We start from the raw sequence: 27,651 nt of genomic DNA on the forward strand, positions 1-27,651 counted from the left end.
TACACTAACTCCTCCCTAATTCCCCCCACACCCCCGGTGCTCTTATATCTGAATGTTACCGAATTGCAGAAGAAACCATAAGCTTCCTTTCAGTTTTAAAATTCTTTGATTTTATCAGCTAAACCTCCTCCACATAGAAAAAAATACATGAAAATCAGTAAAACCGAACTGAAATGAAATCTAGTCAGTGCGAGAAGTAATTCTAAGGAAAATTTTGCAATTAGCTACACACACACACACACACACACACACACACACACACCCATCTGCTCTTGGGTCAGATTTAAAGAATGACCCACCGTCTTTCTTCTCATAACATTTGAGTGTTTTAAAGTCGCTATTCGTGATTATGGTTTTTGAACTGATTTTTCTCCTCTTCTTTGTGCAAAACCAAACTTAATTCTTCTAAACGAATTAAGTCACTTGAGAGTCCGAGTGGAAGCTCGAGCGACACCGCCTCCTCGCACTGACGTGGAACCGGTTTCCAAAGAGGGGTTCCCGGGAGCAAGACAGGACAGCGCCGAACCGGTCCCCCGACATCTGCTGGAAGCGTCAGGGGTCACGGAAACTTTAATGTAGCGTTTTCAAGACCAGCGAGGCTTTCTGTGACTCAGGCTTTCATCTTACACCGAGAACCGAACGTTGTCGACCTGCTGGTGATTTTTTTAGGTGCCGCGGCTCTGAAGCGCGGTCGCCTACGGGGTAACGTCTGCGGCCCAAGAGGAGGAAAACACACTTGTCCCTCCTCACGCTAACTGGTCCAGGGGGCTGTGGGTGCGCTCGGGGACCGCTGGGAGAACCGAAATGGCAAAGGCCTGAGGCGTTTCAGAACTGAGGGGGAAGGGTTTTTAAACTGCGCAGGGAGAGAGGTTTCCAACGCGACAGCCGATGGCTCCCGGCCCTAATGGCCTCCCGCCAGGGCTGGGTCGGCTCCGCACCGGGAACCGCCTCCCCTCCTCCAGGTTAACCCCCCACACGCCCACCCTCCCTGCCCCCAGCCCTTCCCTCTCCTGAGGCTCCTGCGCCTCCTGCGCCCGCCTCTTCTTTCCCTCCCCCTTCCTCCTTTCCCTTCTCCTCACCCACCCCTCTTCTTCCCCCTCCGTCTGTCGCGCAGCCCAACCCGCTTCGCCCCCCTTCTCTTTCCCCCCCCCAGACTCGCGCTCCCGCCGCAAGCGCCACCTCTTCTCTCAACCAGATGCCAGACGGGAGGCGCGGCGGGCCGACTGCGCGCACGCGCACTGCGCGGCGGGCGCCTGGGCAGGCGGGGCGTCTGCGCAGGCGCGCGCTGCTCCGGCTTCGCTCCCGCGCCGGCCGCTAGGAGTTCTTCGGCTGCTTCAGTCGGGCTTGGGGCCGCGCGCCGGCGGCGGCACCATGTTTCTTCAGTCAGTCAGTTTCTGGAATCTGGCGTTTTATGCCCTTATGGTTTTCATGGCAACCCTGGGGCTGTGGGACGTCTTCTTCGGCTTCGAGGAGAACAAGTGCAGTATGAGCTATATGTTTGAGTACCCGGAGTATCAGGTGAGGTTCGGCTGTCTCACCTGGGCGCTCTGAGACTCGGGCCCCTCCTGCGGGTTTCTCCCCACTTGGGCTCCCGCGCCTCTCCGGTTCCCTTATGCCAACCTCGTCTCTGGTTTTCTTTCGCTCCTGAAGACTCTGCAGACCACCCCCACCCCACCCGCTACCCTCATCTACCCTTTGTGTCCTCTCAACAGTGGGGTGTCAGGTAGATGGTTCCCCGAAGCATCCTCCCGGCCCCCCTCGTAGTTCTCCCCTGTCCCTCCGCTCCGTTCCCGGTCCCAAACCCCAGGTACAGATTCTTCCGACTGCCCGGGCCCACCCCACCCCCATTCCTAGACACGCAACCTCAGCCCCTTTCCCTAAACCCAGACCCCATTTTCCCTGCGTTCCTGCCTTAACAGGTGCCCCAGACCCCCCTCTGCCTTCCACGCGCCTAAATTCTCACCATCCCGCGCCGTGATTTGCACGTCAGCTTTCGCCTTTCTGGAAAGGGGCTGAGCTGCTGCGGAGTGTGCAGTGGCCGGATCCCAAAACTGCCTTTGCGACTCCGGGTTTTACTCCCGTGGGAGAGGCTCACCTGATAAGGAGTTAAGTGGAGAACTACTGAGTCTCCCTCCCGTAAAGTTCGCGGAGCCTCCGGTTCGGTAGGTTGTGGGTCCGTGCGTGTGCGTACATGCCCGTGTTTCTGCACGTCGTCTCTGAGCGGTTCATCCAGAATCCGTTTCGGAGTGTTTTTGTTTTCTCACCGTGTTTGCAATTTAGGAGAGAGCCGGCCTTCCCGGAGCGCGCACTTGCGCGCCGCCCCCCACCTCGTCAGTTCTGTTTTGACTATTTTCAATCCCGGTTGCTTCGTCAGGTCAGCCCAGTGGAGTCTAGAATTTCATTCATGACCCCCTGTCGTGATAAGTTACACAAGTGTCCAAAGAAATTTCTCCTGAATGATTCTCCTACTTGTAAACGCATCCCCCAGTTACTGAATACGTGTCACATGGTAACTCCCTACCATAAAAAGTACATGTACTGGAATATGTTACTGATAAAACGCATTTTAAATATACTTTAAAAATAATATTTTTTAAGGTGAAGAATGCAGATCGTGATTGCCTCTGTGTAAAGGTCATTATGGAGGAGCAGATTACTTGATTAATGCTATTATTTAGATCCTAAAACTACCTAAGGTTTAGATTGCTGAAGAACGTCTTTTCCCCGAGGGCAAAATTCTAGTTTAGATTTCATCTGTTTCGAGCTCTTTATCGCGGTTTTGCATCAATGCTTATAAGGGAGTGGAAGAACTTGCTATCAGATGCTATTGCAGGAGATTTTAATGTGTTACTGTTGTCTCGGTTTCTAAGCACATATGCTGGTTTATGTTTCTGAGGCTATGCAGAGTTAAGTACGTGGGCTTTTAGTTTAGTGTTTTTTTTTTTTTAACTGAAAATAGAGCCCTTGTATTAATTTTTCTGTGGTTTAATAATTGGGAAACTCTCAACAGGTTGAAGTAGGTCACTTTAGTTTTGAATTGTGTTGAAGAGTTTGATTAAAACAAAATTATCTGGAACAATACAGAACTAATGCCCATTTATTTTGAGATTGTCTACAATTATTGAAGCTATTTTATTGAAGCTATTTTAATATCTGCGGTAGTAGAAATCGCTTAGTGTTTTGAGAACAAAGCACATGGACTCATAGATCCATTTCTTGCCTCAAAGTTAACTGGAAAGACAGAAAATTAGCTAGTGCAAAAGAGCTATTTGGCTTTTTTTTTTTTTTAAATTGTTGAGCAGTCTGTATTTAGTTATTTTGATTTAGATTCCCTTTTTGAAGTTACTGTTAATAATTTGTCAGTACAGTAATAATTACAGCGGCTGGAGTTTCTGATACGCATTTTTCAGTAGATTTTTATTTTTATGATGTAAAAAGCTCTGTTAATTAATTACAGTATTTATACTTGATTCTTAGACCTTTTATTGTGCAGACCAGGTCATGTTATTTTATTTTATTTTATTTTATTTTATTTAAAGATTTTTATTTATTTATTTGACAGAGATCGCAGGCAGAGAGGCAAGCAGAGAGAGAGGAAAGGAAGCAGGCTCCCTGCTGAGCAGAGAGCCCTATGCGGGGCTCAATCCCAGGACCCCAGGATCATGACCTGAGCCAAAGGCAGAGGCTTAACCCACTGAGCCACCCAGGTGCCCCCAGGTCATGTTATTTTAGAAATACAGTTAAAACCTGTCTATAGAAATGAGTCACTTTGAAATGTAGTGAGATTTCTGGAAAACTGAGGTAATTCTATTAAGAACCAGTGGTTTTTAATGAATATATATTCTAAATATATTTTATATGTATTGTTTATTTTTAGTTACGTTTTATAGTAAGCTTTCTAATTGTTCACAGAGTGATTCCAGCATTTGAGATGACATAGTTGTTGGGTTTTCTCCTTGATGCCTTTTTCTTTTTTTACTGCTTATTTACATATTCTTGAGCCGAATGTTAGAGGAAATGAAAGGTAGTTGAAACACTCAACTTTATTCCCCATTTTCAAAATTAAAGGTGAGGCAGAAATTTGAGCTTATTTGTAAAAATGAAGTGTTGATTTTAAAATTGTTTGACTAGGGGTGCCTGGGAGGCTCAATCTGTTAAATGTCTACTTTTGCCTCAGGTGGTGATGTGGGGGCTCCTGGGATCAGAGCCCCAGCACTGGACTTCCTGCTCAGCAGAGTCTGATTGACTCTCTCTCTCTCTCCCCCTCTGCCCCTCCCCACTGCTTGTTCTCTCTCTCTCTCTCTCAAAAAATTAAATAAAATCTTAAAAAAACAAAAAAGTTGTTTTGAGTATTTGAATATTTTCTACCCTTGGATTTCCAAAATTTGCTTGTTCAGAGTTAACTGAACATCTCACAAACCTACCAGGCAAAATACACATTATCCTTTAAAGCTTCTTGCTTTATTATGATGCAAGGCAAAGCTTTTATGTGGTAGCAGACAGTCTTAGGCAAATTGTAGAATTGGAGAAGAAACATCTGTGTTGTTTTCTCCTATACAGCAATCTATTTGGCTGTCCTCAGATATGTGATCTAATTGTTCTTGTCTGAAAGAAAATGTTGATATTGGAAAACACAAATCATGCTTTTGTTATTAAGTGTGATGTTTACTTAGCAAATAGCTTATTGAATAACTCTAGATACTGGGTATGGGTGAGGGAATTAGAGATGAATCAGACCTTGTGCCTTTATGTCTTTATAATTTTTATGTCTTTATAATACAGAGGGGGAGATAGGATGTAATGGATAGTTAAAATATAGTGTGCTAAATGATAATTTCACTGTAAGTGCATATGAGGGTCTTCACAGAAGAAAGCATCCAAGTTCATCTTTGGTAGTCAAAGGTTGTAGAGAAGATGTGGTTAATTAGAGGATATACACACACACACACACACACACACACACAGTTCATGAAGCACAGAAACAAGAAAACTACAGGAATAAAGAACAGCATTTGTGAAGGTAGGAAGGCGCCAGGACACATTGTATAAGTGGTATGGATAGTATATAAACTGCTAACATTGGTTGCCTTCTGGTTAGGGAATTAGATGGCTAAAGTACTAGGGGTAGGAAAAAGCCTTTTCATTATACATCCTTTGAGTCTTGAATTTTGAAGCATATTAAAATTTTTAAAATTTAGCATGTATAAATTAAAAGAATGGTAAGAAAAATTGAAGGCAGATTTTAGAGGGTCTCTCAGGCCTTTATCATATATTAATATAATCAGGAAACATAGGAGGTGTATGTTTTAACACGATATTTCTAATTATATTTTATTTTATGTTATTTGAGGGGTGGATTGGGATGGAAGGGCGAGAGGGAAGAGGAGAGAGAGAAGAGCTTAAGTAGGCTTTATACTCAGCCTGAAGGCCAACTCAGGGCTCTCTCTCAGGACTTTGAGATCCTGACCAGAGCGGATGCTTAATTAACTGAGCCACGCAGGTGCCTCACAAGGTATTTCTTGACAGCAGTATGGACTACGGATTGGAGTAGGGAGGTTATGACCATTCTGAAAGATTCACCTCTCCCTAGGTCTTTTTATTAAGCTGGAGTCCTTAGGGGTGGAATGGGGAAAGGGCTGAGAAGAGTTCTTTGTAAGATCTTTAAAACTATATTCATTTTAATCAAAATCTTTTTTTCTTTTTTATTAATTATGGGGCTCAAATTTTAATTTTCCAGTTTTAATTTACTAGTAAAATATATATCATAAAGACAATAGTTTCTTGAATCAGTATTTTTCTAGTACTTGGGAACTCGTTAGAATTTTTGTCTTTTGAAAGGGCTCTGGGTTAAAGATTAAAAGGAACTGTACTAAGGCAAAGTCAAGAGAGGATGAACAGCAGAGGCAGGATTGTGGAGATATTTAAGTATAAAGGTAATTTGATTTTGATTAAAGGTCTGTTTTGGGGAGGGGTTCTCTTTTAAAGTAATCTATATAAAATAATTTAAAATATATGGGATCTTTTGCTATAAAAGTTTTCTTTTTAAATCCCTTGACCCTCTTTTTCTTCATCAGCATCCTTTCCATATGCCTGTACTTTTTCTGTCTTCAATCTGGTCACAGCCCTTCTTGTTTCTTCCTGCCACTCCCAACTTGTACTCTGGAATGCAATTTTGCTATTTGCTAATAGTTGCCTATTTTTTCTGCGTTAATTTTCAACTAGTTCAAAACTTTGTTTAGCTAATGTACTAAAAAGAATGATCTAATACTCATTTACTGTCATATCCAAAGGTGTACTAAATTGGGAGGAGTTGGAGAGTAATGGTTTACTTATTCTCACATGTTTTCTTTTTGCTTAATGTGTGCTTAAAATATTGCACCATTTTCATTTTGATTATATATTGTGCATAGTCAATATTGGGACAACTTTGAAGTCCATATATGTGAGATATATATATATGTATTTGGAGGGGTAAAATTGCTAATATCTTAAACAGTAAGCTCACAATTTCTAAAGATATTTTCAGTTGTTATTAACACATTGTTTATGTTGATTTTTTTAAAGGAATATTCAGGAATGTGCATGAATGATCAGAATTCTGCTTTTTAGAACAGTGAGGTTTTTCAGTGTTACTACTATTTACAGGCTTTAAAATTTAAAATTCATTCAGTACTTAAAATTTTTATCAAGCACATGTACAGCACTGTTAGATCATTAAATCTATTGATGTCTGCTTAAATAAAATCTACTGCTCAATGTAACTGGCTTCATTTTTAATGGTTTCTATAGTTTAAAAAGGAGCAGAAGAAGGGAGTGTACTTTACCACCACTTTTATAGATTCCTACCTTTTGGGGATGATGTTACATGAATTACTGGCTTATTTGTTATAAAATAATATAAATAAATGTTATAAAATAATATAAATTGCAGAGTAGTCTAAGTCTTGCTGACAAACCATACACCTGGTCCACGAAAACCAAAACAGATTCTAACTCATTGGAATGTTTACGGTGAGGAGAGTATGCATGTCTTGACCCAAAACATGGCTGTAAGGTTCATATTAATTTGTAAAGCACATTGCAGGTCAAAGCATATTAAGTTGAGAGGTCAGAAAGCGGCATTGTAAAACAAGCTTACTTTCCTTTGAGTGATGTAACAACTGGATGATGCAGTTGAGCCTACGTAAAAGGAGAGGCATTACAAAACAGTTTAAAATAGCAAAAAAGAATTGATTTGATAATGGAAAGCCTTCATCATTTCTAAGGATAATTGATACTGATACTATATTAAGTACATTTCCAATTATATTTACAAATAATTTGCTGACATACCCCAGTGTTTTTCTTTTGTCAATGACTATTTTGAGTAATTTATATTACAGTTTCAAGTAGTTCAATTTTTTAAAAAATTTTTATTTATTTGAGAGAGAGAGACACACAGAGAGAGCATGAGGGGGGAGGTGAGAGGGAGAAGCAGACTCCCCACGGAACTGGGAGCCCGATGCAGGACTCGATGCTGGGATTCCGGAATCATGACTTGAGCTGAAGGCAGTGGCTTAACCAGTTGAGCCACCTAGGTGCCCCCAGGTAGTTCCATTTTATGTATTCCTGAAGACTGCATGGTTCAAAACTCACGTAATTCAAGATGTGTTCTACATATGAATAAAAGTAAAAGTGCAGTTTTATTATCAGTAATATTTTTACACTGTTTCAAATGTGTATAATTCAGAATTGGGCACAGTAGACTGAATTGTATTAATACAACTGATTAAAGTGGAATTGCCTTTTTTTCCCCCCTGCAGAAAATAGAACTTCCAAAGAAACTGGCAAAACGCTATCCTGCATATGAATTATATCTTTATGGAGAAGGATCCTATGCTGAAGAACACAAAATTCTCCCTTTGACTGGTATTCCAGTTCTCTTTCTTCCTGGTAATGCTGGAAGTTATAAGCAAGGTAAGTCTTGGAAGTAATTTTGAAAGCTATAAAATTCAATCGAAGAATTTACCAGATACATATTCTAGGTACTATGCTAGGCATATGGGAGACACAGATATTTGACATATTGTCTCCAGGAAAAAAATGTGAGTACAAAGAATAGTTGAAGACCACTTAGACAACGTAAGACAGAGAAAAAGAACAGGATGGAGTAGGTAGGATAAGTGGGATCTGGGAATTAGCAGAAGAAAGGTTATGTTGAAAATGGAAGGTACAGAAAACATAACCTAGAATACTGATTAGAGAAGTAAATTGGTTTATGTTTTGCTAAACAAGAGAAAAGGTTGGTTTCTTTCTTTTGGAGCTATTTAAATCAGATCTAGAAATACTGATGGGAACACAGAAAGGGGAAGATAGGGAAGCTTTATGTATAGATTCCAAGTTGAATGTTGGCCTGGAGATAATAGCAGTTATTTCTGGCATATCAATCAAGTAATCGGGGATGTCTGGGTGGCTCAGTTGGTTAAGCTCATCATTATTCCAGGGTCCTGGGATCAAGTCCCATATACAGCTCCTTACTCAGCAGTGAGTCCGCTTCTCCCCCTGCTCGTTCTTTCTCTCTCTCTCTCTCTCTCTCTCACTTTCTAATAAATAAAATATTTAACAAAAAAAAAAATTCAAGTTGTTGTATGAGCTGTGATTCATTTATTTTTTTCACTCTATGTTATCCCATTATATGGCTATACCATAGTTTAAATATTCTGTCTTTGGATACTAATGTTATTTATATTTATTGGTAAGTACAAGTAAAGGACATTTTTCTTACTTTGGATCACATAAGCACATGTTTCTGTAAGATGTATGCTATAATGTAACTCATGTCACAGGTTATATGTATCCTTCTATTTTTACTGGCTGTGCTAATTTATACTCCCAGAAATACTACATTATACTTCCCTTTGCTTCACATCCTTGACAGCATTAGAATTGTCAGATTTTTAAATTCTATACAGTATAGTAGGTGTGATTTATTTTTAAAAAATTATTACTCTGGCTTTGCTGTGTAGAGAATATGCTGTAAAGGGGCAAGAGTGAAAGAAGGAAAGATAACATCATTAATCATCAGGGAAATGCAAATCAAAACCATAAGGATAGATGTAATTTCATACCCACCAGGGTAGCTATAATCTAAAAGATAGTATCAAGGGTCATTGAGGATGTGAAGAAATTAAAACCCTTATCCATTGTTGGTGGGAATATAAAATGGCAGAGCCACTTTGGAAAAACAGTTTGGCAGTTATTCAGAACGTTAAACATAGAGTTTTATGCTTAGCAATTCCACTATAGGTATCTACCCGAGAAAAATGAAAATGTACTTTCACACGAAAACTTGTTTACAAATGTTCACAGCAATACTATTCAAAATAACTAAAATGGAGAAACAACCCAACATCAACTAAAGAATGGATAAATACATACATACAATGGAATATTATTCAGCAGTAAAAAGGAATGAATGATGAAAGAAGAAAATTATAGGCCAATATCCTGGATGAGCCTTGATGCAGAAATCCTTAGCAAAGTATTAGCAAACCAAATCCGACCATACATGATCAAGTGGGATTTATTCCAGAGATGGAAGAAGGTTCACTATCCACAAATCAATCAATATGGTACAATTACATTAATACAATGAAAGATGAAAATTATATGATCATCTTAATAGATGTAACAAAAGCCTTTGACAACATTCAATATTCATTTATGATAAAAATTCAAAATAGTGGGTATAGAGGGACTGTACCTCAACATAATAAAGGCCATATATGACAGTCCTACAGCTAATGTTATGCTCAGTGGTGAGAAGCTGAAAGCTTTTCCTCTAATTCTAGGAACAAGACAAGGATGCCCACTCTCACCACTTTTATTCAGCATAGTATTGGAAGTCCAGGCCACAGCAGTAAGGCAAGAAAAATTGTAAAAAGCTATCCAAATTGGAAAGGAAGAAGTAAAATAGTCACTATTTGCAGATGACATATATAGAAAATCCTCAAGACTCAAAAAAAAGCTGTTAGAATTAATAAATGAGTTTAGTGAAATGTAGGATACAAAATCAATATACAGAAATCTATGGTGTTTCTAATAAATAATGAGAAATTAAGAAAACAATCTCATTTACAATTGCATTGAAAAGAGTAAATACCTAGGAATAAATTTAACAAAGGACGCGAAAGATCTCTACACTGAAAACTTTAAGACACCAATGAAAGAAAAGAAAAATAAATGGAAAACTATTCTGTGCTTATGGGTGGAAACATTAATTCTGTTAAAATGTCCATACTGCCAAAAGCAATCTACAGATTCTGTGTAACACCTATCAAAATTCTGATGGTGTACTTCATAGAAGTAAAACAAATAATTCTAAAATTTGTATGGAGCCACAGAAGATCCCAAATAGCCAGAGCAGTCTTGAGAAAGAACAAAGCTAGAAGTATCTCACTTCCTGATTTCAAACTGTACTACAGAGCTGTAGTAATCAAAACAGTGCAGTATTGATAAAAACAACAACAACAACAAACCATACACAAATCAGTGGAAGAGAATTGAGAGCCCAGAAGTAAACCCACACATATATGGTCAATTTATCTCTGATAAAAAAGTGAAGAACATACAATGGAGAAAGGACAGTCTCTTCTATAAATAGTTTTCGGAAAACTGGATAGCCATAAGCAAAAGAATGAAACTAGGCCACTATCTTCCACTATACACAAAAATTAACACAAAGTGGATTAAAGGCTTGTGTATAAGACCTGAGTCCTTATAACTGCTAGAAGAAAATATAGACAGTGGGGCGCTTGGGTGGCTCAGTCGTTAAGCGTCTGCCTTTGGCTCAGGTAGTGATCCCAGGGTCCTGGGATTTAGCCCTACATTGGGCTCCCTGCTCAGAGGGAAGCCTGCTTCTCCGTCTCCCACTTCCCCTGCTTGTGTTCCCTCTCTTGCTGTCTCTCTGTCAAATAAATAAAAATCTTAAAAAAAAAATATATATATATATATATATGTAGTAAGCTCCTTGACATGGGTCTTAGCAACATCTTCGTGGATCTCACTCTGAAGCTCTGAAGCACAGAAAACAAACGTAAAAATAAATGGTACTACATCAAACTAAAAAGCTTCCATACAGCAAAGGAAACCATTAAAATGAAAAGGCAGGTTACTCAATGGGATAAGATATTCATAAACCATATATACAATAGGGGGTTAATATTCCAAAATATATTAAGAACTTACATAACTCAACAAAAAACAGCCCGATTGAAAAATAAATAGACATTGAATAGACATTGTTCTAAAGAAGACATACAGGTCACTAACAGGCACATAAAAAGATAATATCACTAACAGGGAAAAGCAAATCAAAACTACATATCATCTTATACTTGTTAGACTACTACCGACAAGGATCTAGTACTCTCAGGCAAATAACAGGAATGAAATCTTGCCATTTGCAATAACATGGATGGACCTTGAGGGTATTATGCTAAGTGAAATGAATCAGACCAAAAGATGAGTACCATATGATTTCACTGAAATTTGGAATTTTAAAAAAGTAAATAAAAAAACTCAGAGATAAAGAGAACAAACTGCTGGTTACCAATGGGTAAGGGGGTTGGGAGTGAACAAAATGAGTGAAGGGAACTAGTAGTATGTGATGGATGGTAAATAGATTTGTGGGGATGATGACTTTGTAGTGTATACAGGTGCTGAGTTATAAAACGGCACACCTGAAGCTTATATAATAAAAAGGAATTAATTAACTGATGACATGAGTTACCTGGTACAATGTGGATAAACCTTGAAAACATAAGTGAAAGAAGCTGGTCTTAAAAACCCATATATATGGGGGCACCTGGGTGGCTCAGTGGGTTAAAGCCTCTGCCTTCGGCTCAGGTCATGATCCCAGAGCCCTGGGATCGAGTCCCACATCGGGCTCTCTGCTCAGTGGGGAGCCTGCTTCCTCCTCTCTCTGCCTGCCTCTCTGCCTACTTGTGATCTGTCAAATAAGTAAATAAAAAGCTATAAAAAAAAAAACAAAAAACCCCCCCAAAAAACCCATATATATGATCCCATTTATAGAAATGTCCAGAATAGGGGCACCTGGGTGGCTCAGTCGTTAAGCATCTGTCTTTGGCTCAGGTAATGATCCCAGGGTCCTGGACTTGAGCCCCACATCTGGCTCCCTGCTTATCAGGAAGCCTACTTCTCCCACTCCCCCTGCTTCTGTTCCCTCTCTCGCTGTGTCTCTCTCTGTCAAATAAATAAATAAAATCTTAAAAGAAAAAGAAATGTCTAGAATAGGCAAATCCATAGGAACAGAAAGTAAATTAGTATTTTCCAGGATGAGGAATGAGAAATGAGGAATGAGAAATGACTGCTAATGAGTATGGGGTTTTCTTTTTGGGGTAATTAAAAAATAAAGTTAGATTAGTAGAATTTTGTGAATATACTAAAAGTCATTGAATTGTACTTTTTACATAAGTTGTATAGAATGTGAATTGTATGTGTTAAAAAAATGGAATGGCAAAAAGGTATTTTGGTTGCTAGATTAGTAGAATTTTGTGAATATACTAAAAGTCATTGAATTGTACTTTTTACATAAGTTGTATAGAATGTGAGTTGTATGTGTTAAAAAAATGGAATGGCAAAAAGTTGCCATACACTGCAACTTTTAATACCAATTAATGCAGTCAATTTACAAATTTTGTGGAAGGGTTTATAGAGCAAAACCTAAGACTGGAAGCAGGTAGACCAGTGAAGAAACTATTAGGGTAGTTAAGGCAAGAGATGATGGTGCTTAGATTAAGAAGATGGTGGAAGTGGTGAGAAATGTTGATTGGGGATATATTTAGAAAGTGGAGGATGATAAGATTTACTGATGGATTGGAGGTCATGTGTAAAAAAAAAAAAAAACAGATCAAGCATAAATATCTTAACCAAGTGATGAGCATACGTTTCTTTTTTTTTTTAATTTTTATTTACTTATTTTTTTTACGATTTTACTTATTTATTTGACAGAGAGAGATCACAAGCAGGCAGAGAAGCAGGCAGAGAGAGAGGGGGGAAGCAGGCTCCCCGCTGAGCAGAGAGCCCAATGCGGGGCTCGTTCCCAGGACCCTGAGATCATGACCTGAGCCGAAGGCAGAGGCTTTAACCCACTGAACCACCCAGGTGCCCCAAGCATACATTTCTTGTAGGAATTTTCTCATTCTTAAAATCCTCAAGTGTGATGATGGCTAACATTTTTTATTCTTCAAAGTATTCTCCTCCCCTTAGTTATTTTCCCTAATCAAATGGAAGTGGGTAAAGAATGAAAGACCTGTTTACTTTTTATTTAATTTAAATTAAAAAAAAACATTTAGGGCAAAAGACACACAATACAGACAACGGTTTGTTCTTCTAAATTGATATTGAAGGATGTCACCCTGAGGTAGGTTGTTTAGATTCAGAGTGTGGGGTAAAGTTATTCGTTAAGAGACTTTGAAGCAAGAATGGTTGCAACTTTTAAAAATTTTGCTTAATGTACCCTTTGCACTTTTCCTCTGCAGTTCGTTCTGTTGGTTCTATTGCACTTAGAAAAGCAGAAGATATTGACTTCAAGTACCACTTTGACTTCTTTAGTGTGAATTTCAATGAAGAACTGGTGGCACTGTATGGTGGAAGTCTTCAGAGACAGACCAAGTTTGTACATGAATGCATTAAAACAATTCTCAAACTCTATAAGGTAAGAGATAGACATGCAAATCAATAGTCATCAACTATTAGCATTTTTAAGGGATTCACCATATTTTAAATCATTTATTTGTTTATATGGAAGTTGAAGTGCAGATAAAACAGAGTTTTTTTATTGTTTGTTTGTGTGTGTGAGGCTGTTGTTTTGAACTCCATGGTTCTTGAAGTTTAAATTGAATTTAAAAGAAACCTCTTGTGAATTTAGGGGAAGAATATTTTTTTAACTTATAAATTAGAAGCACATTGAATTTTTTAAAAACTATTAGTGTGGGTTTCTGCCTCTAGTTATGAATAACTTGTATTAGGGTAGACCGCGTCCATATGTAAGCAATTAGAAAACTAATCAAAATATCTGAAGCACATGTTTTCAGGTATTGGACAACCAAGTAGTAAAGGACCATGATCCCTGAAAGAAGGAAAACATGTGAGATGAGCTTCATGCTTGTTGTGATTTTCTGCCTGAAAGCATTTCCCAGACCATGGGATAAGTAGGTGGAGGTCAGGCAGAGTACATTGATGTAACTGAACTGAGGAAAGCAGAACTCAGCATTTGGGGCTACTGGAGTGGTTAGATTTGTGGGCAGGATATGAGAAAAAGGAGAACTAGGCCGAGATAGAAGCTCTAGAAATATGCATCTTTCAGCTTTGAATGAAGTGCTGCATATACACAGGGTAAGAAGCTATAAGGCAATAAACCAGGGAAGAGGTGATGGGGGTGGGTCTACCTCAGGTGCAAGGAATAAAGGGCAATATCTTTAGAGAAATTTAAAAAAGAGTGGCGTAACAGTCCAAAAATCATTCTGTGCCAACCATTTGAAATAGTATCAGGGATAAAATACTACTATACCACCTACTGAGGTGAGCCACTGCCTCCCACGGTATGCTGCAGTGAAACTCCTGGCAGAAGAAAGCTACTGGATTATTACGACCTGAATTGAGATTCCAGAAGTCACATGTGCTGGGAAACAGCAGTTCTGATCAGCTAGGACAGAAAGATTTATCAGAACACATAGGACATCATTTGAGATCCCAGAAAGGATGCAATTTAGATATAAGACTGCTTTAGCTCTCAGGAGCTCTTCTGGGATCCACCTCATGCTTAACCATAAGCCTCAAAAATACTGAAGTTATGGATTTATCTGAACATAACTGATCATAAATTATGTTTATGATATGCTTAACAAGAGAACAGGTGGAGGAGAATCTCAGCAGAGACATCGGAACTGTAAAAGAGCAAAAAGAAAAATCTAGAACTGAAACAATATATATCAGAGATGAAAGATTCAGAGGTTGCCTGGGTAGCTCAGTTAAGCATCCGACTCTTAGTTTCTGCTAAGGTCATGATCTCAGGGTTGCGAGATTGAGCCCCATGTTGGGATCGGTGCTGGGCATAGAGCCTGCTTAAGAGTCTCTCACTGCCTCTCTCCCTCAAGCATGAAGAGTTCAGTAGGTAGGCTTCAGGCAGATTGAACACAAAAGAACAAGAGATCAGTGAGTTTGAAGATCGGACAAGAGAAACTCTCTGAGATAAAACATAGGACAAAGGAATGAAAACGATAGAGCCGCAGTAACCAAGCAGCCTAACGTTTATGTAATTGTAACTCTACGAGAAGAGAAAGAAATAGTAGAGAAAAGAATATTTAAAGAACTAATGGCCTCCAATTTTCCAATTTTGATTCAAAATTTTCAACCCACAGATCCAAGAAGCCCAGTGAATGTCAAGCAGGATAAACACAAAATCACACTTATGTATATCATAGTCAAGTTGTTGCAAACTAAAGTAAAGAGAAAAATCTTAAAAGCATCCAAAGGAAAAAGATCCTTTACCTACATAACAGGGTAAACAAGAAAAAATACCACGGCTCTTACATCAGAAATAGGGAAAGCCAAAAACAACAAGAGAACATCTGAAAGGTCTTGGGGATGGGGTTAGGAAGGGTACTCTCAATGTAAAATTGCATACCCAGCAAAAATATCCTTCCAAAGTGAGGGCAAATAAAGATACTGTAGAGTTAGAAAAACTGGCAGTTTGTCATTAGTAGACAGAAGGAAATAAAAGAATACCATCAGGTGAACACAGTAATAGTTGCCGTAGGCAAGATTGATCTGCGGGTGAAAGTTTGAGGAGGACAAAGATATTCACATGGTCTCAAAGTATCTTTTCTGAACTACTCATTAACTACAAAGGGAAAGAATAACTTTATGGTGGAGAAACTTGGCAGATATGGTCTTTTTTTTTTTTTTTTTGAAGATTTTATTTATTTATTTGACAGAGATCACAAGTAGGCAGAGAGGCAGGCAGAGAGAGAGGAGGAAACAGGCTCCCCAACGAGCAGAGAGCCCGATGCAGGACTCAATCCCATGAAACCGGGATCATGACCTGAGCCGAAGGCAGAGGTTTTAACCCACTGAGCCACCCAGGCGCCCCTGACAGACATCATCTTAAAGAAGATCAACATCACCAGTTATAAGACATACTGACATAAACCTCCTTGACACGATGCATTGAGAAGGTGCAGCATAATTTCTGTGGCATTATTGTGGCACTACACAGACACACACACACACACACACCCCATCTTCTTTATCCATTTATTCATTCGATGGACATTTGGGCTCTTTTCATAGTTTAGCTATTGTTGATAGTGCTGCTGTAAACATTGGGGTATGTGTGCCCCTTCAGATCAAGTTTTTGTATCCTTTGGGTAAATACCTAATAGTGCAATTGCTGGGTTGTAGGATAGTTCTATTTTAAACTTTTTCAGGAACTTCCATACTGTTTTCCAGAGTTGCTGCACCAGTTTCCATTCCTACCAAGAGTGTAAGAGGTTTCCCCTTTCTCTGTATCCTTGCCAACATTCGTTGTTTCCTATGTTGTTAATTTTAGCCATTCGCACAGGTGTGAGGGGGTAGCTCATCATGGTTTTGATTTGTATTTCCCTGATGATAAGTGATGTAGAGCATCTTTTTGTGTGTCTATCGGCCATCTGTATGTCTTCTTTGGAAAAATTTCTGTTCATGTCTTCTTAACACTCATTCTTAACTGTTTATATTTTTGGATATTGAGTTTAGTGAGTTCTTTATAGATTTTGGATCCTAACGCTTTATCAGACATGTCATTTGCAAATATCTTCTCCCATTCCATAGATTGGTTTTTTGTTTTGTTGCTTCCTTTGCTGTGCAGAAGCTTTTTATCTTGATGATGTCTCAGTAGTTCATTCTTGTCATTAATAGGTAGAAGGAAATAAAAGAGCACTCGGTGTGATATTTAAGTGATGAATCACTAGTTTCTACTCCTGAAATCAAAATCATTCTATATGTTAACTAGAATTTAAATAAAAACTTGAAACAAAAATAAAATGAAAACAAAAACACATCATCAGAATTTGTAAAATAAAAGTAGTGGTTAGAAGAAATACTGTAGTCCAAAATGCTCACCTTAGAGAAGAACAAGGTTTAAAAACAATGATCCAACCTTTCCTTTTTTAAATTATTATTATTATTTTTAAGATTTTATTTATTTATTTGACAGAAAGCACAAGCAGGGGGAGAAGCAGGCAGAGGGATAGGGAGAAGCAGGCTCCCCGCTGAGCAGAGAGCCCGACATGGGACTCTATCCCAGTACCCTAGGAAGCTGGGCTTGATCCCAGGACTCTGGGATCATGACCTAAGCCAAAGGCAGATGCTTAACCAACTGAGCCACCTAAGTGCCCCTAATCCAGTCTTTCAAAATAAGAATCTTAGAGAAAGGAGAACAAAATAAACTCAGAGTAGATGTAAGGAAACAAACATGAGAATAGAAATCAAGGAAACAGAAAAGTAGAGGGGGAAAAAGTGATACCAATGGCTGATTTCTCTAAGAGATCTAAAAATTGGTAAACCCATATCTAGGTTGATTAAGAAAAAAGGGGGAAATACAAATTTACAGAGCCTACAGATACTAAGAAGCTATTAAAGGATTATTGTGAACAACATTATGCCAATATATTTGACAACTCAAATGGTATTCTCAAATCCCTTGAAACATAAATTATAAAACAGGCACAAGAAGAAATAGAATGTCTGTCTAGCCTGTATCTGTTCAAAATTTTTTGAGTTTGTAACTAAAAATCTTACTGCCAAGAAAACTCTAGAGCTAAATGACTTCAGTGGTGAATTCTGTGACACATTTAAGGAAGAAATAATACCCATCTTATACAAACTCAGAAAATAGAAAAAAAGACAATATGTATAAGTTCATTTTAAGAAATCTGCAAACCCAGATTATCAAAGTCAGACATTGACATTGTTTAAAAAGAAAATAGACCCAGTATTCCTCATGAACATAGATGTAAGATCCTCAACCAAAAATTAGGCTATAAATCCAGTAGTATTTTATTTATTTAATTTTTAAAAAGATTTTATTTCTTTGTTTGACAGAGAGAGAGAGAAAAAGCACAAGTAGGCAGAGCAGTAGGCAGAGAGAGAGGGAGAAGCAGGCTCTCTGTCAAGCAGGGAGCCCGATGTGGGACTTGATCCCAGGATCATGGAATTATGACCTGAACCAAAGGCAGCCGCTTAACCAACTGAGCCACCCAGGTGCCCCAATATCCAGTAATATTTTAAAGTATAATATGACTTGATAGGATTTATCCCAGGAATGGAAAGTTGGTTCAATATTCAAATATCAATCACTGTAATTCATCATAGGATTGTCTCAATAGATGAAGGAAGCTCATTCGGCTACATGCAGCATCCATTCATGATTTAAGATAAAAACAGCAAAAACTCAGCTCATTAGGAATAGATACAAAGGTTAAGAATTGTTTCTGTATCAGATAAGATACTTACTGAATAGGATAAATAAGATGTGATCACAAAGTGAAATTTCCATGTTATTCACAATAAATACCTTTAACGCTTCATACTAGCTAGTTTTTTTTCTTCATTTTTCAGCTTCTTTCTATTTCTATCATCCCTTAGGACAGAGGGTCCTAGTTGGTACAGTAAGGGCAGGAAAAGAAATAAAATTAATAAAGATAAAAAAGGATTGAAAGTTGTCTATATTAACAAATGACATAAATATACAGAAATATTTAAAGGAATTTACAGAAAACTATTAGAATTCATGACTGAATTTAGCCAGTTCACAGGGAAAATGGTCAATATTCAAAAACCAGTGAACAAATGGAAAGTGAGGGTTTTTTTTAAGATTTTATTTATTTATTTGACAGACAGAAATTACAAGTAGGCAGAGAGGCAGGCAGAGAGAGAGAGAGGGGGAAGCAGGCTCCCTGCTGAGCAGAGAGCGTAACTGTGTAGCTATAGTAATCCAGGCAGTGTGATATTCCCATGCATCTTGAAAACAAACTTTAGGCATGATTCTTTGCATTAGCCAGAATTTAAAAGTTACTTCAATAGCAAGTAATTTTTGAGCTTAAGTCTGTACTAAATACTGTAGGAGGAGACAAGCCCAATTAGGTACAGCACCTTTTATGTATCTGATATTTATTAGATAAATATGATGTCATTACAAAGTGAGATATATCTCCATAAATATCATTCCCTTCTGTATTTTTTGTTTTCCCTAGTGACTGCGTATTCAATTTATAATAAAACTACTAAAATTTTTTTTTTTTTTTTAAAGATTTTATTTATTTATTTGACAGACAGAGATCACAAGTAGACAGAGAGGCAGGCAGAGAGAGAGAGGGAAGCAGGCTCCCTGATGAGCAGAGAGCCCGATGCGGGACTCGATCCCAGGACCCCGAGATCATGACCTGAGCCGAAGGCAGCGGCTTAACCCACTGAGCCACCCAGGCGCCCTAAAATTTATTTTAAATTGAGGCTTTTAGAAAGTAAGGTTCCTTTACAATCACAACCAGGTACGATAGGAGTTCAAGACAACTTGTTCAAGAATCTTGTGGAATGGACAGGATTTGAGTGTGGGAAAGTGAGAGGACATAGATGGAGAAAACCTCATTTATTCATCACATGAATCTGCATGCAGCTATAGCAGTGAATAAAACAGAAATCCAAGCCCTCATGGATCTCATGTTCTAGTGGGGAGAGGCAAAGAGTGAACAGCATAAATAAAAAAATACATACTATCTTATCTTATATCTTATCTAATATCTAAAATATATACTATCTTATCTAAATAAGATAATATATATCTTATATATTGATAAATAGTAGGAAAAAAAATAAAACAGGAACGGGGCATAAGGAGCAAAGGGTAGAGGACTACAATTATAAATAAGGATGCCCAGCAAAGACTGTTGAGAAGGAGACAATTTAATATAAATTAAAGGACCTGAAAGTATCTAGGAAAAGAGTACTCCGAAAAGAGGAAACAAAAATATGAAGCAAGCACACATGTGCTATACTGGAAAATAAAACCAAGGAGACTAATATGGCTGAAGCAGATACAATAAGTTAGTAAAGGAAAAGTTGGTGGGGAGGGCAAATTATAGAGTTTTGTAGGCAAGTCTAAAAATTTTTTCTTTTATTTGAAATGATATGGAAAGCCACTGCTGAGATTTTTGAGCAAATGAGTGACATGTTCTGATTTAGGTCTTAAAGATATTATTCTTTGGGTGGTTTCCAGAGTAAACTGAAGGGACATGAAAGTGGAATTAAAGAGACCAGTTAAGCTATTGCAGTAATTCAGGCAAGAGATAATGGTTTAGATGAAGTTGGTAGCATTGGAGGTGTTAAGAAATGGTAAGATTGGTATAATCTTACAAAGGCCATTACAAGTTGTTTTGTTTTGTTTTTAAGATTTTATTTATTTGACACAGAGAGAGATCACAAGTAGGCAGAGAGGCAGGCAGAGCAGGGAGGGAAGCAGGCTCCCCATTGAGCAGAGAGCCCCATGCTGGGCTCAATCCCAGGACCCTGAGATCATGACCTGAGCTGAAGGCAGAGGCCCAACCCACTGAGCCACCCAGGTGCCCCTAAGATTAGTATAAATCTTAAAGGCAACAAGATTTGCTGGCAGATCAGATGTGGAGGGATAATGTGAAACAAAAAGTTGAGGGTGACCCAGAATTTTTGGGTGAACAACTAGAAGGATTGAAATGCCTTTAACTCAGTTGGGGGAGAATATAAGAGGAACAGATTTGTAGGAGATTAAGAGTTTTGTTTTAGGGGTGCCTGGCTGGCTCAGTAGGTAGAGCATGCCATTCTTGATCTCAGGGTTATGAATTCAAGCCCCACATTGGGTGTGGAGCCTACTTAAAAAAAAAAAAAAGGTTTTGTTTTAGACAGGTTTGCATAGTTGGTGTGCAGTTGGAGTTTAAGGTAAGAGCTTAAGAGAAGAGGTCCAGTCTGGAGATGACAGTTTGAGGGTTGACAGGATATGGATATATTTAAAGCCATGAGATTGGATGTGATCATAATGGAGTCAAAATGTGGAAGAAGAGACCGAAAGACTGAGGCCCAAGTCACTCCCGTATCAAGAGATGAGGAGAGATGAGAAGGAAACAGCAGGAAACTACAAAGGAGCAGCCAGTGAGGTAAAAGGAGAGCCAGGAGAATCATATTGTCAAGGAAACAAAAGAAATAATTTTAAAGAAGAAGAAGTAATCTATGTCAAATCCTGCTGATAGTTTGAATAAAATGAGGATTGAGAATTGGCAGTTAGATTCCTTGGTGACTTGATAACACTTTTGGAGGAGTGTTGTTGAGGTGAAAGCCTGATCGGAATGAGTTTAAAAGTATGGAGGTTGAGAAGCTGGGGACAGCAAGTAATATAGGCAGCTTTTCTGATGAGTTATGCTATAGATATGTAGAGAAAGATGTGGTCACTAAGGGCAGAGTGGGAGTAGTTTCTTTTTTAAGGGAAAATAGTATTGTATTTACGTACTGGCAAGAATGATTTGGTAGTGAGGGAGAAATAACAATGCAAGAAAAAAGTGAGAAGAATTGCTTTAGTAATGTACTTAAGAAGGCCAAGGGGGAGGGTTTCAGAGCACATATGGAGAGTTTGGCTTTTTCTAAGATCAGGTCTGTGTTGGGGATCACCAAGACTATTTCCAGATGATTGTCCAGAAAGACTCATAGGAGTTGTACTCATGGTTATGATTTATTACAGTGAAAGGATATAAAGCAACATCAGTGAAGAGAAGGTGCTTGGAGTGGGGTGCCCAACCAACTCAGTTGGTAGAGGATCTGACACTTGACCTCAGGTTGTGAGTTTGAGCCCCATATTGGGTATAGAGATTACTCAAAAATAAAATCTTTAAAAAAAAAAAAAAAAAAAAGAGGAAAAGAAAAGGTAGATGGGTGAAATCCAGAGGAAACCAGGTGTAAGCTTCTAAACATTCTTGCAGGGGAGTCACACCAGATGCATTTAATTTGGACAGCAATGAGTTTTAATGGCTGAAATGTTGTCTATGAGAAATGCTCATGAGAAATTCAGTGCCCCTAATTTTTCACTGGGGCCTGGCCACATAGATACCCTGTGCCTAACATGTACCAAAAACCCAACCAGAAGGACAGTAGGTATTCAGCATAAACCATATTTTTTGCAAAAACAGATTTAACATAGTGAGCTTTAATTTTACTATTTGGGAAATGATGGGAATATCCCAGAATCTAAGGTCCCAGACTATAGCCCAGAGCCAACTTATATTCAGTCCATTATAAGGTTAGCAGTGTCAGGCTTACTATGCTATTCTGCATAAGGTCCAATTTATTCATAGTGATAGGAGAGAAGTCACAGATGAAGGATCAGTGTGGAGGGCAATAAGCAAAAGTTTGGTAGTGAAACTGAAGATACTGTATAGAGACAAAAGACTTTTAAAAAGCAGTGCTTATTTTAAAAATAGGTGATTGTCGGAGAATAAATGTTATGGAATGCTGGTCTCTTTTTAAACCCAAGTGCACCATAGAGAAGTAACTTGGTAAGATATATCAATATGATTAGATACTATATTGCCATGGTAACCATAATTCTGAATTTTTGTGGTGATTTCAATTTTAAAGAAATTATATTACTTCTTATAGCCTATAAAATCTAATATTCTGGTATACACCAAATATAATTACAACTCTTGTATCCAATATAGCAAATTGTAAGACATGATATACTAGGCCAGGTGTTCTGATTTGGGATCAGAAAACCAAAGCATAGCTATTAAAAATATTTGGCAGAATACAAAATAGTGTGTACAGACTAATTACAAGTAAATGAAAATGTATTTCTGTATCTTATGCAAAGTTATATAAATAGTATTAATTTTCTTTTTCCTATAAAATTGCTCATATGTAGAGGGAAATGTTTAATATTTTTGTTATGATACTAAGACTTCACTATGCCTCGGTGATTTTTTTTTTTTTAATAGGGTCAAGAATTTGCTCCAAAAAGTGTGGCAATAATTGGTCATTCTATGGGTGGCCTTGTTGCAAGAGCATTGCTTACACTGAAAAATTTTAAACAAGATCTGATAAATCTTCTTATCACACAAGCCACCCCTCATGTTGCTCCTGTGATGCCATTAGATCGTTTCATAACAGGTAAGTACTATTACATAAACACTAAACGACCTCTCCATTGTTGTTTAAGATTAAGCAGATCCCTACATTTACCTCCTCGAAGAGTGTGCTGCAGATGTATCCATGTGTGAAGCAACTCAGTTTCAAATTAACACCTCCATTTCTTAGCATCTTTCTTTGTGACTTTCAACTGAGGCTAATAATTGAAACTGTTAGTTTTCTCTGTCCATAGTGTCCCACCATGTAGAGCTGTGTCTTATAATCCCTAGACATTTGGGAATCAGTTTAATTACTCTTGGGGATGACTCTCTGTCTCTTAAAGTAGGTTTAAAATTCCTGTGTTTTGTTAACTCTTCGAGTACTCTATTCAAAATAAGCTTATATGTAAGTGAAACAGTAGAAATGGCTTCTTTTTAAATAAATAGATCTACTAATGCTTTATATGGTGTGCTAGAATTGCTAATATTTATTACTGTAATTTGGATGTTGTATTAAGGACTTTACATGATATATTATTATTTCACTTGATGCTTAGAGCAGTCCTTTGAGGTAGGTATCATTATTTGCATGTTTAAAGAAAGTCAAGTATTATCTTCACTGTTTATTGATATGTGGTACGATAGAATAAAGTCCTTGAAAACAAAGAGTTTTTTCCTGATCAGTAAATTTACGCCACTTCTTAACCCTATCAAAATTTGCATTATCTTGAGGAAAGAGCTTCAAGAGAGTCTGATTTTATTGTTTTTGAAGGGTAGCGATGGTCTGCCTCTAAAATGTTCAGGCTGAAAGTAATTCTTAGGGTCAGATTACCTTTCTAGTAATCAGTAAGCCTCTTTCTTATTTATTCTGTATTTATTTCATTTTTCATTAAGCCAGAATCAGAATGAAAAAACAAAAGTTCAAGGGGTGGCAGATCCTACGTTTTTAGGAGACCTGTATGACCTTCTGAAGTACATTCCCTGTTTATACTTGATAGAAATACTGGCCTTAAATAGGGGGAAGGAAGCTGTGCACTGGGCTCCACACTTTAGAGCGCTCTGCTCGGGCATTGCCATTCTCCACGAGGTAAGGATTATTTAGGCCAGGCAGCCTCCCCACCTGTAGGTTGTGCCTTTACTTCTGGAAGATGATCTAGGTAACCAGGCCTTCAGACTTCTTCCATGGCCTGTGTGGGCTTCCTACCTGAATCTTACCTGAGGGCAGGGATATAAGTAAGCTTGAATTGTGGCTAAGGAATGGCTCTGCATGAGATACAGATAGAGCTTGGACATCCTGCATCCTTATAATGCAGGATGGGAAAGAAGAGATGATCGTTCAGTGATGTGTCAGAGATCTGCCCTTCCTGTGCTGCCATAATCTAGTATTCATTTGTGAGGTGTCCTGGAATTTGAAATTTGAACTTGGCCTTCCAGATTATTTCAATGATATATTTGTCAAGGTAGGCAGAGAAAATATATTTGATTTAACAGTGTGTTAGCTGGAATTTTTACTTTAATTTAAATTTAAATTAAATTAAATTTAATTTAAATTTTTAATTTTAAGTATTTAGACATAAGGCCATGTGTGCCCCATTGGTATTCTTGTCCCAGGACCTGCAGATGTTAGGCATGTTAGGAATTGGGAATCCTTAATCACATTCTAAGTGAATACTGTTGAGATCTTCAGTGGGCGGAGTTGCTGTTCCAAAATGTTGAAGCCCTCTATGGGATCAAATGCCAGGATGAAAGTATATTAAGTTTTGATAATCAGAAAAGGAAATGAGAATTCCTCTGCCCTTGCCTCAAATCTTTGATGCTGTATTTTTCTCATCTTCCATAGATAAAGTGGAAAAATTGCATATTCTTCCTATTGAACTACCTGTTACTTACTCTGAATGGGTGGAACCTTCTTAACCCTTAGATTTTCCACAGCAGCATTAAGTCCCAAGACTAAAGTGATTGTTGTTGTCTTCATTGTATTTTAAGAACTTACATAGTACTTTGTGTGGTGGTGGCTGCCCACAGTAGAGAGCTGCTAAGCTCTCACACTGCCGTGATTAGGAAGATCTATAATTCTTTAACATAGTGAACTTGTATCTTTGGAAGAATTTTAGGGGTTTCTACTTGCTATGCTGTGTAGCTCATGATCTAGCAGCATTCTTGTGGAATGTAGAGACCTGTTTTTGTATGGAGTTGTTAAAACTAAAAAAGTTTGGGTATCTTTTTTCTTTATTGATAACTTAAGTAACTCTTAGTATTCGTAGTCTTACTTAAGGGGAAAACAGACTCTGTAAAGATACTGATTTTACTCAGGATAGGGAAATGTGAATAACATTGTTTATAAACAATTCAGTATGGCTCAAATAGAAATTCAATTTAATATTAGTATCATAGATACCTTAGTGTTGCAGGGAGTGACTAATTTTTAATATGTGTCTTTATTTCCTACCAGATTTTTATATGACTGTAAACAACTATTGGATTCTAAATGCTAGACACATAAATTTAACCACACTTTCTGTAGCTGGAGGATTCCGGGATTACCAAGTTCGTTCAGGACTGACTTTTCTACCAAAATTAAGCCATCATACCAGTGCCTTATCCGTTGTGGTAATCTTTTTAAGATTCTACTGAAATAGAAACAGAATGGATATAGTGGGATATGAAAAGAAAAATATGTAGTTGTTTGAAAATGACTACTTAGTTGGTGTAGTGTCGCTATGTGTGTATGTGCACGCGTGTGAGAGAATATGAAAGAATGAATATGATTATGTTGGGAAGGCAGAGGCACGGGTGCACAGAAAGTGGAAAAGATCTTAGAGAGTTTGTGAAAATGATTTATTTATGAAAGTGACTCTTAATAAATAGTTGTTCCTTGTTTAAAATAAGTACCTACCCATTGATGAGAGTTTTAATTGTAAGAAAGTATGGACTGAAGTCCAGGGGCCCCTGTTTATATCTGAATGCTATTTATGGTAGAAATGGAATATCAGACTCTTGAGTGCTAAACTTGAATAAAGGTTTACCAATTTTAAAATTTAAAAATTAGCTTTGCTAGTATAACAGAACCCTGATTGATTAATTTTCCTACTAATTTTCCTACTAATTATTCTTCCCTGTTAGGACATCAAGTATTTGGTCTTTAACAGGGATACATAGCCTCTGTAAAGTGAGTTCAAGTTTCCTTTTAGGACTTAAATTATTTCTTATATTTTCAACCTTGAAGTCTTCAGTTAAGATCTGAACTTTTTAACTCTACACAGTATGCAGATATTGTATGTAGTATATATAGATGTGTATACTGCACATCATCTCCAAATATAACCTAATTTCTAAAAAGAAATCCAGTATTTCTTTTGCTTTTTAGGAGCTAGTCCTTTGTTTTGTGGTTGTTCTCTTCATGAATACGCCCTTGCTTAGTTCATTTATTGCCCCACTTATACATTACTGTTCATTTATTAAACAAGTATTATTGAATGGTTGCCACACATAGGACTAGGACAAAAATTATTAAGCCATGGTTAATGGTTAACCATAGCTTAAACCACGGCTAATGGTATTAACCTACCATTTCGTGTTACTGAAGGAGCTGTGATATAACCATAATAGCTTTGAAACTAAATTGGTGAATCTCTCAAACCTCATTATTGGTATGTATTGTTCTGTTTGATGTTGAATATTTGGGGCAGATATTTGCTGGAAGTCCTCAAAACACTAAGTACCAATTCTTTAGTAAACATAGATATTAGTCATATAAAATTGGATTGTAATTATTTCTAGACTTGACCTGGAGCGTGTTGCTATATTCATGCTCCTTCTGCAGCTTATCTTTTAAAGAACTTTGGTTTCTTTAATTGTGTGTGTGTGTGTGTGTGTGTGTGCACGCACACGCACGCACGCGTGCACGCATGCACCTGGTGTGTCCCTCTTTTCTAATCCATTTGATAATTTGTTGCTTTCAAGACAGCTTATATTTCTGTATCTCTGATGAAAATATTTTACCTCTTAATGTAATTTTCTGAAAGCTGGTTATTATCTCAGTTTTATTTAGTATTTTAACCCTCAAATAGTTTAGCCTTTCATATATCTGCATATATGTTTACTTTAGAAAAGTAATTATTAAGAAGTAACAATTTTTTGGTGATTATCTCAAGAATAATTAATTGACATTTATAGCCATCAGGACTAGAAAAAATTAAGTTAGAGACCTAGGTCGTATTAGTATTAGTAAGGTAGGCTGAACTGCTGTCATATACATTCATACAGATAATGGCACTTAAACATTTTGTTTGCTCCTATACCTGCCCTAGGTATGTATTTAAGTTGGTGGATGGTTTTTGAAGGAGTCCCTTTAAGGGACTTAGGCTCTAGCAACCCTTTCTTGAATGCAGAGAGAGAGACTCTGTTGAAAATAATATCGGATTTACTTAATGTTTCCTGTTGTATGTAAGATACTATTCCCAGGAAA

General features: G+C 37.8%; 1 protein-coding gene across 2 annotated transcripts in view; it reads left to right on the forward strand.

Annotated features, from left to right (window-relative positions):
* The first annotated feature begins 1,241 nt into the window (after positions 1-1,241).
* Positions 1,242-27,651, forward strand: part of PGAP1 (post-GPI attachment to proteins inositol deacylase 1) — a 78,526-nt gene continuing 52,116 nt past the window's right edge. The window contains exons 1-5 of one of the 2 annotated variants that reach the window (XM_032860176.1): positions 1,242-1,518; positions 7,803-7,956; positions 13,542-13,717; positions 23,055-23,226; positions 25,636-25,793. In XM_032860176.1, coding sequence (XP_032716067.1) covers positions 1,372-1,518; positions 7,803-7,956; positions 13,542-13,717; positions 23,055-23,226; positions 25,636-25,793 — 807 coding nt within the window. In that variant the 5' untranslated portion in view covers positions 1,242-1,371. The remainder of the gene's footprint in view (positions 1,519-7,802; positions 7,957-13,541; positions 13,718-23,054; positions 23,227-25,635; positions 25,794-27,651) is intronic. The other variant, XM_032860177.1, reaches the window with a different exon arrangement.

Source organism: Lontra canadensis, unplaced genomic scaffold (assembly GCF_010015895.1).
Source record: "Lontra canadensis isolate GAN:19392208 unplaced genomic scaffold, GSC_riverotter_1.0 scaffold18, whole genome shotgun sequence".
NCBI lineage: Eukaryota > Metazoa > Chordata > Mammalia > Carnivora > Mustelidae > Lontra > Lontra canadensis.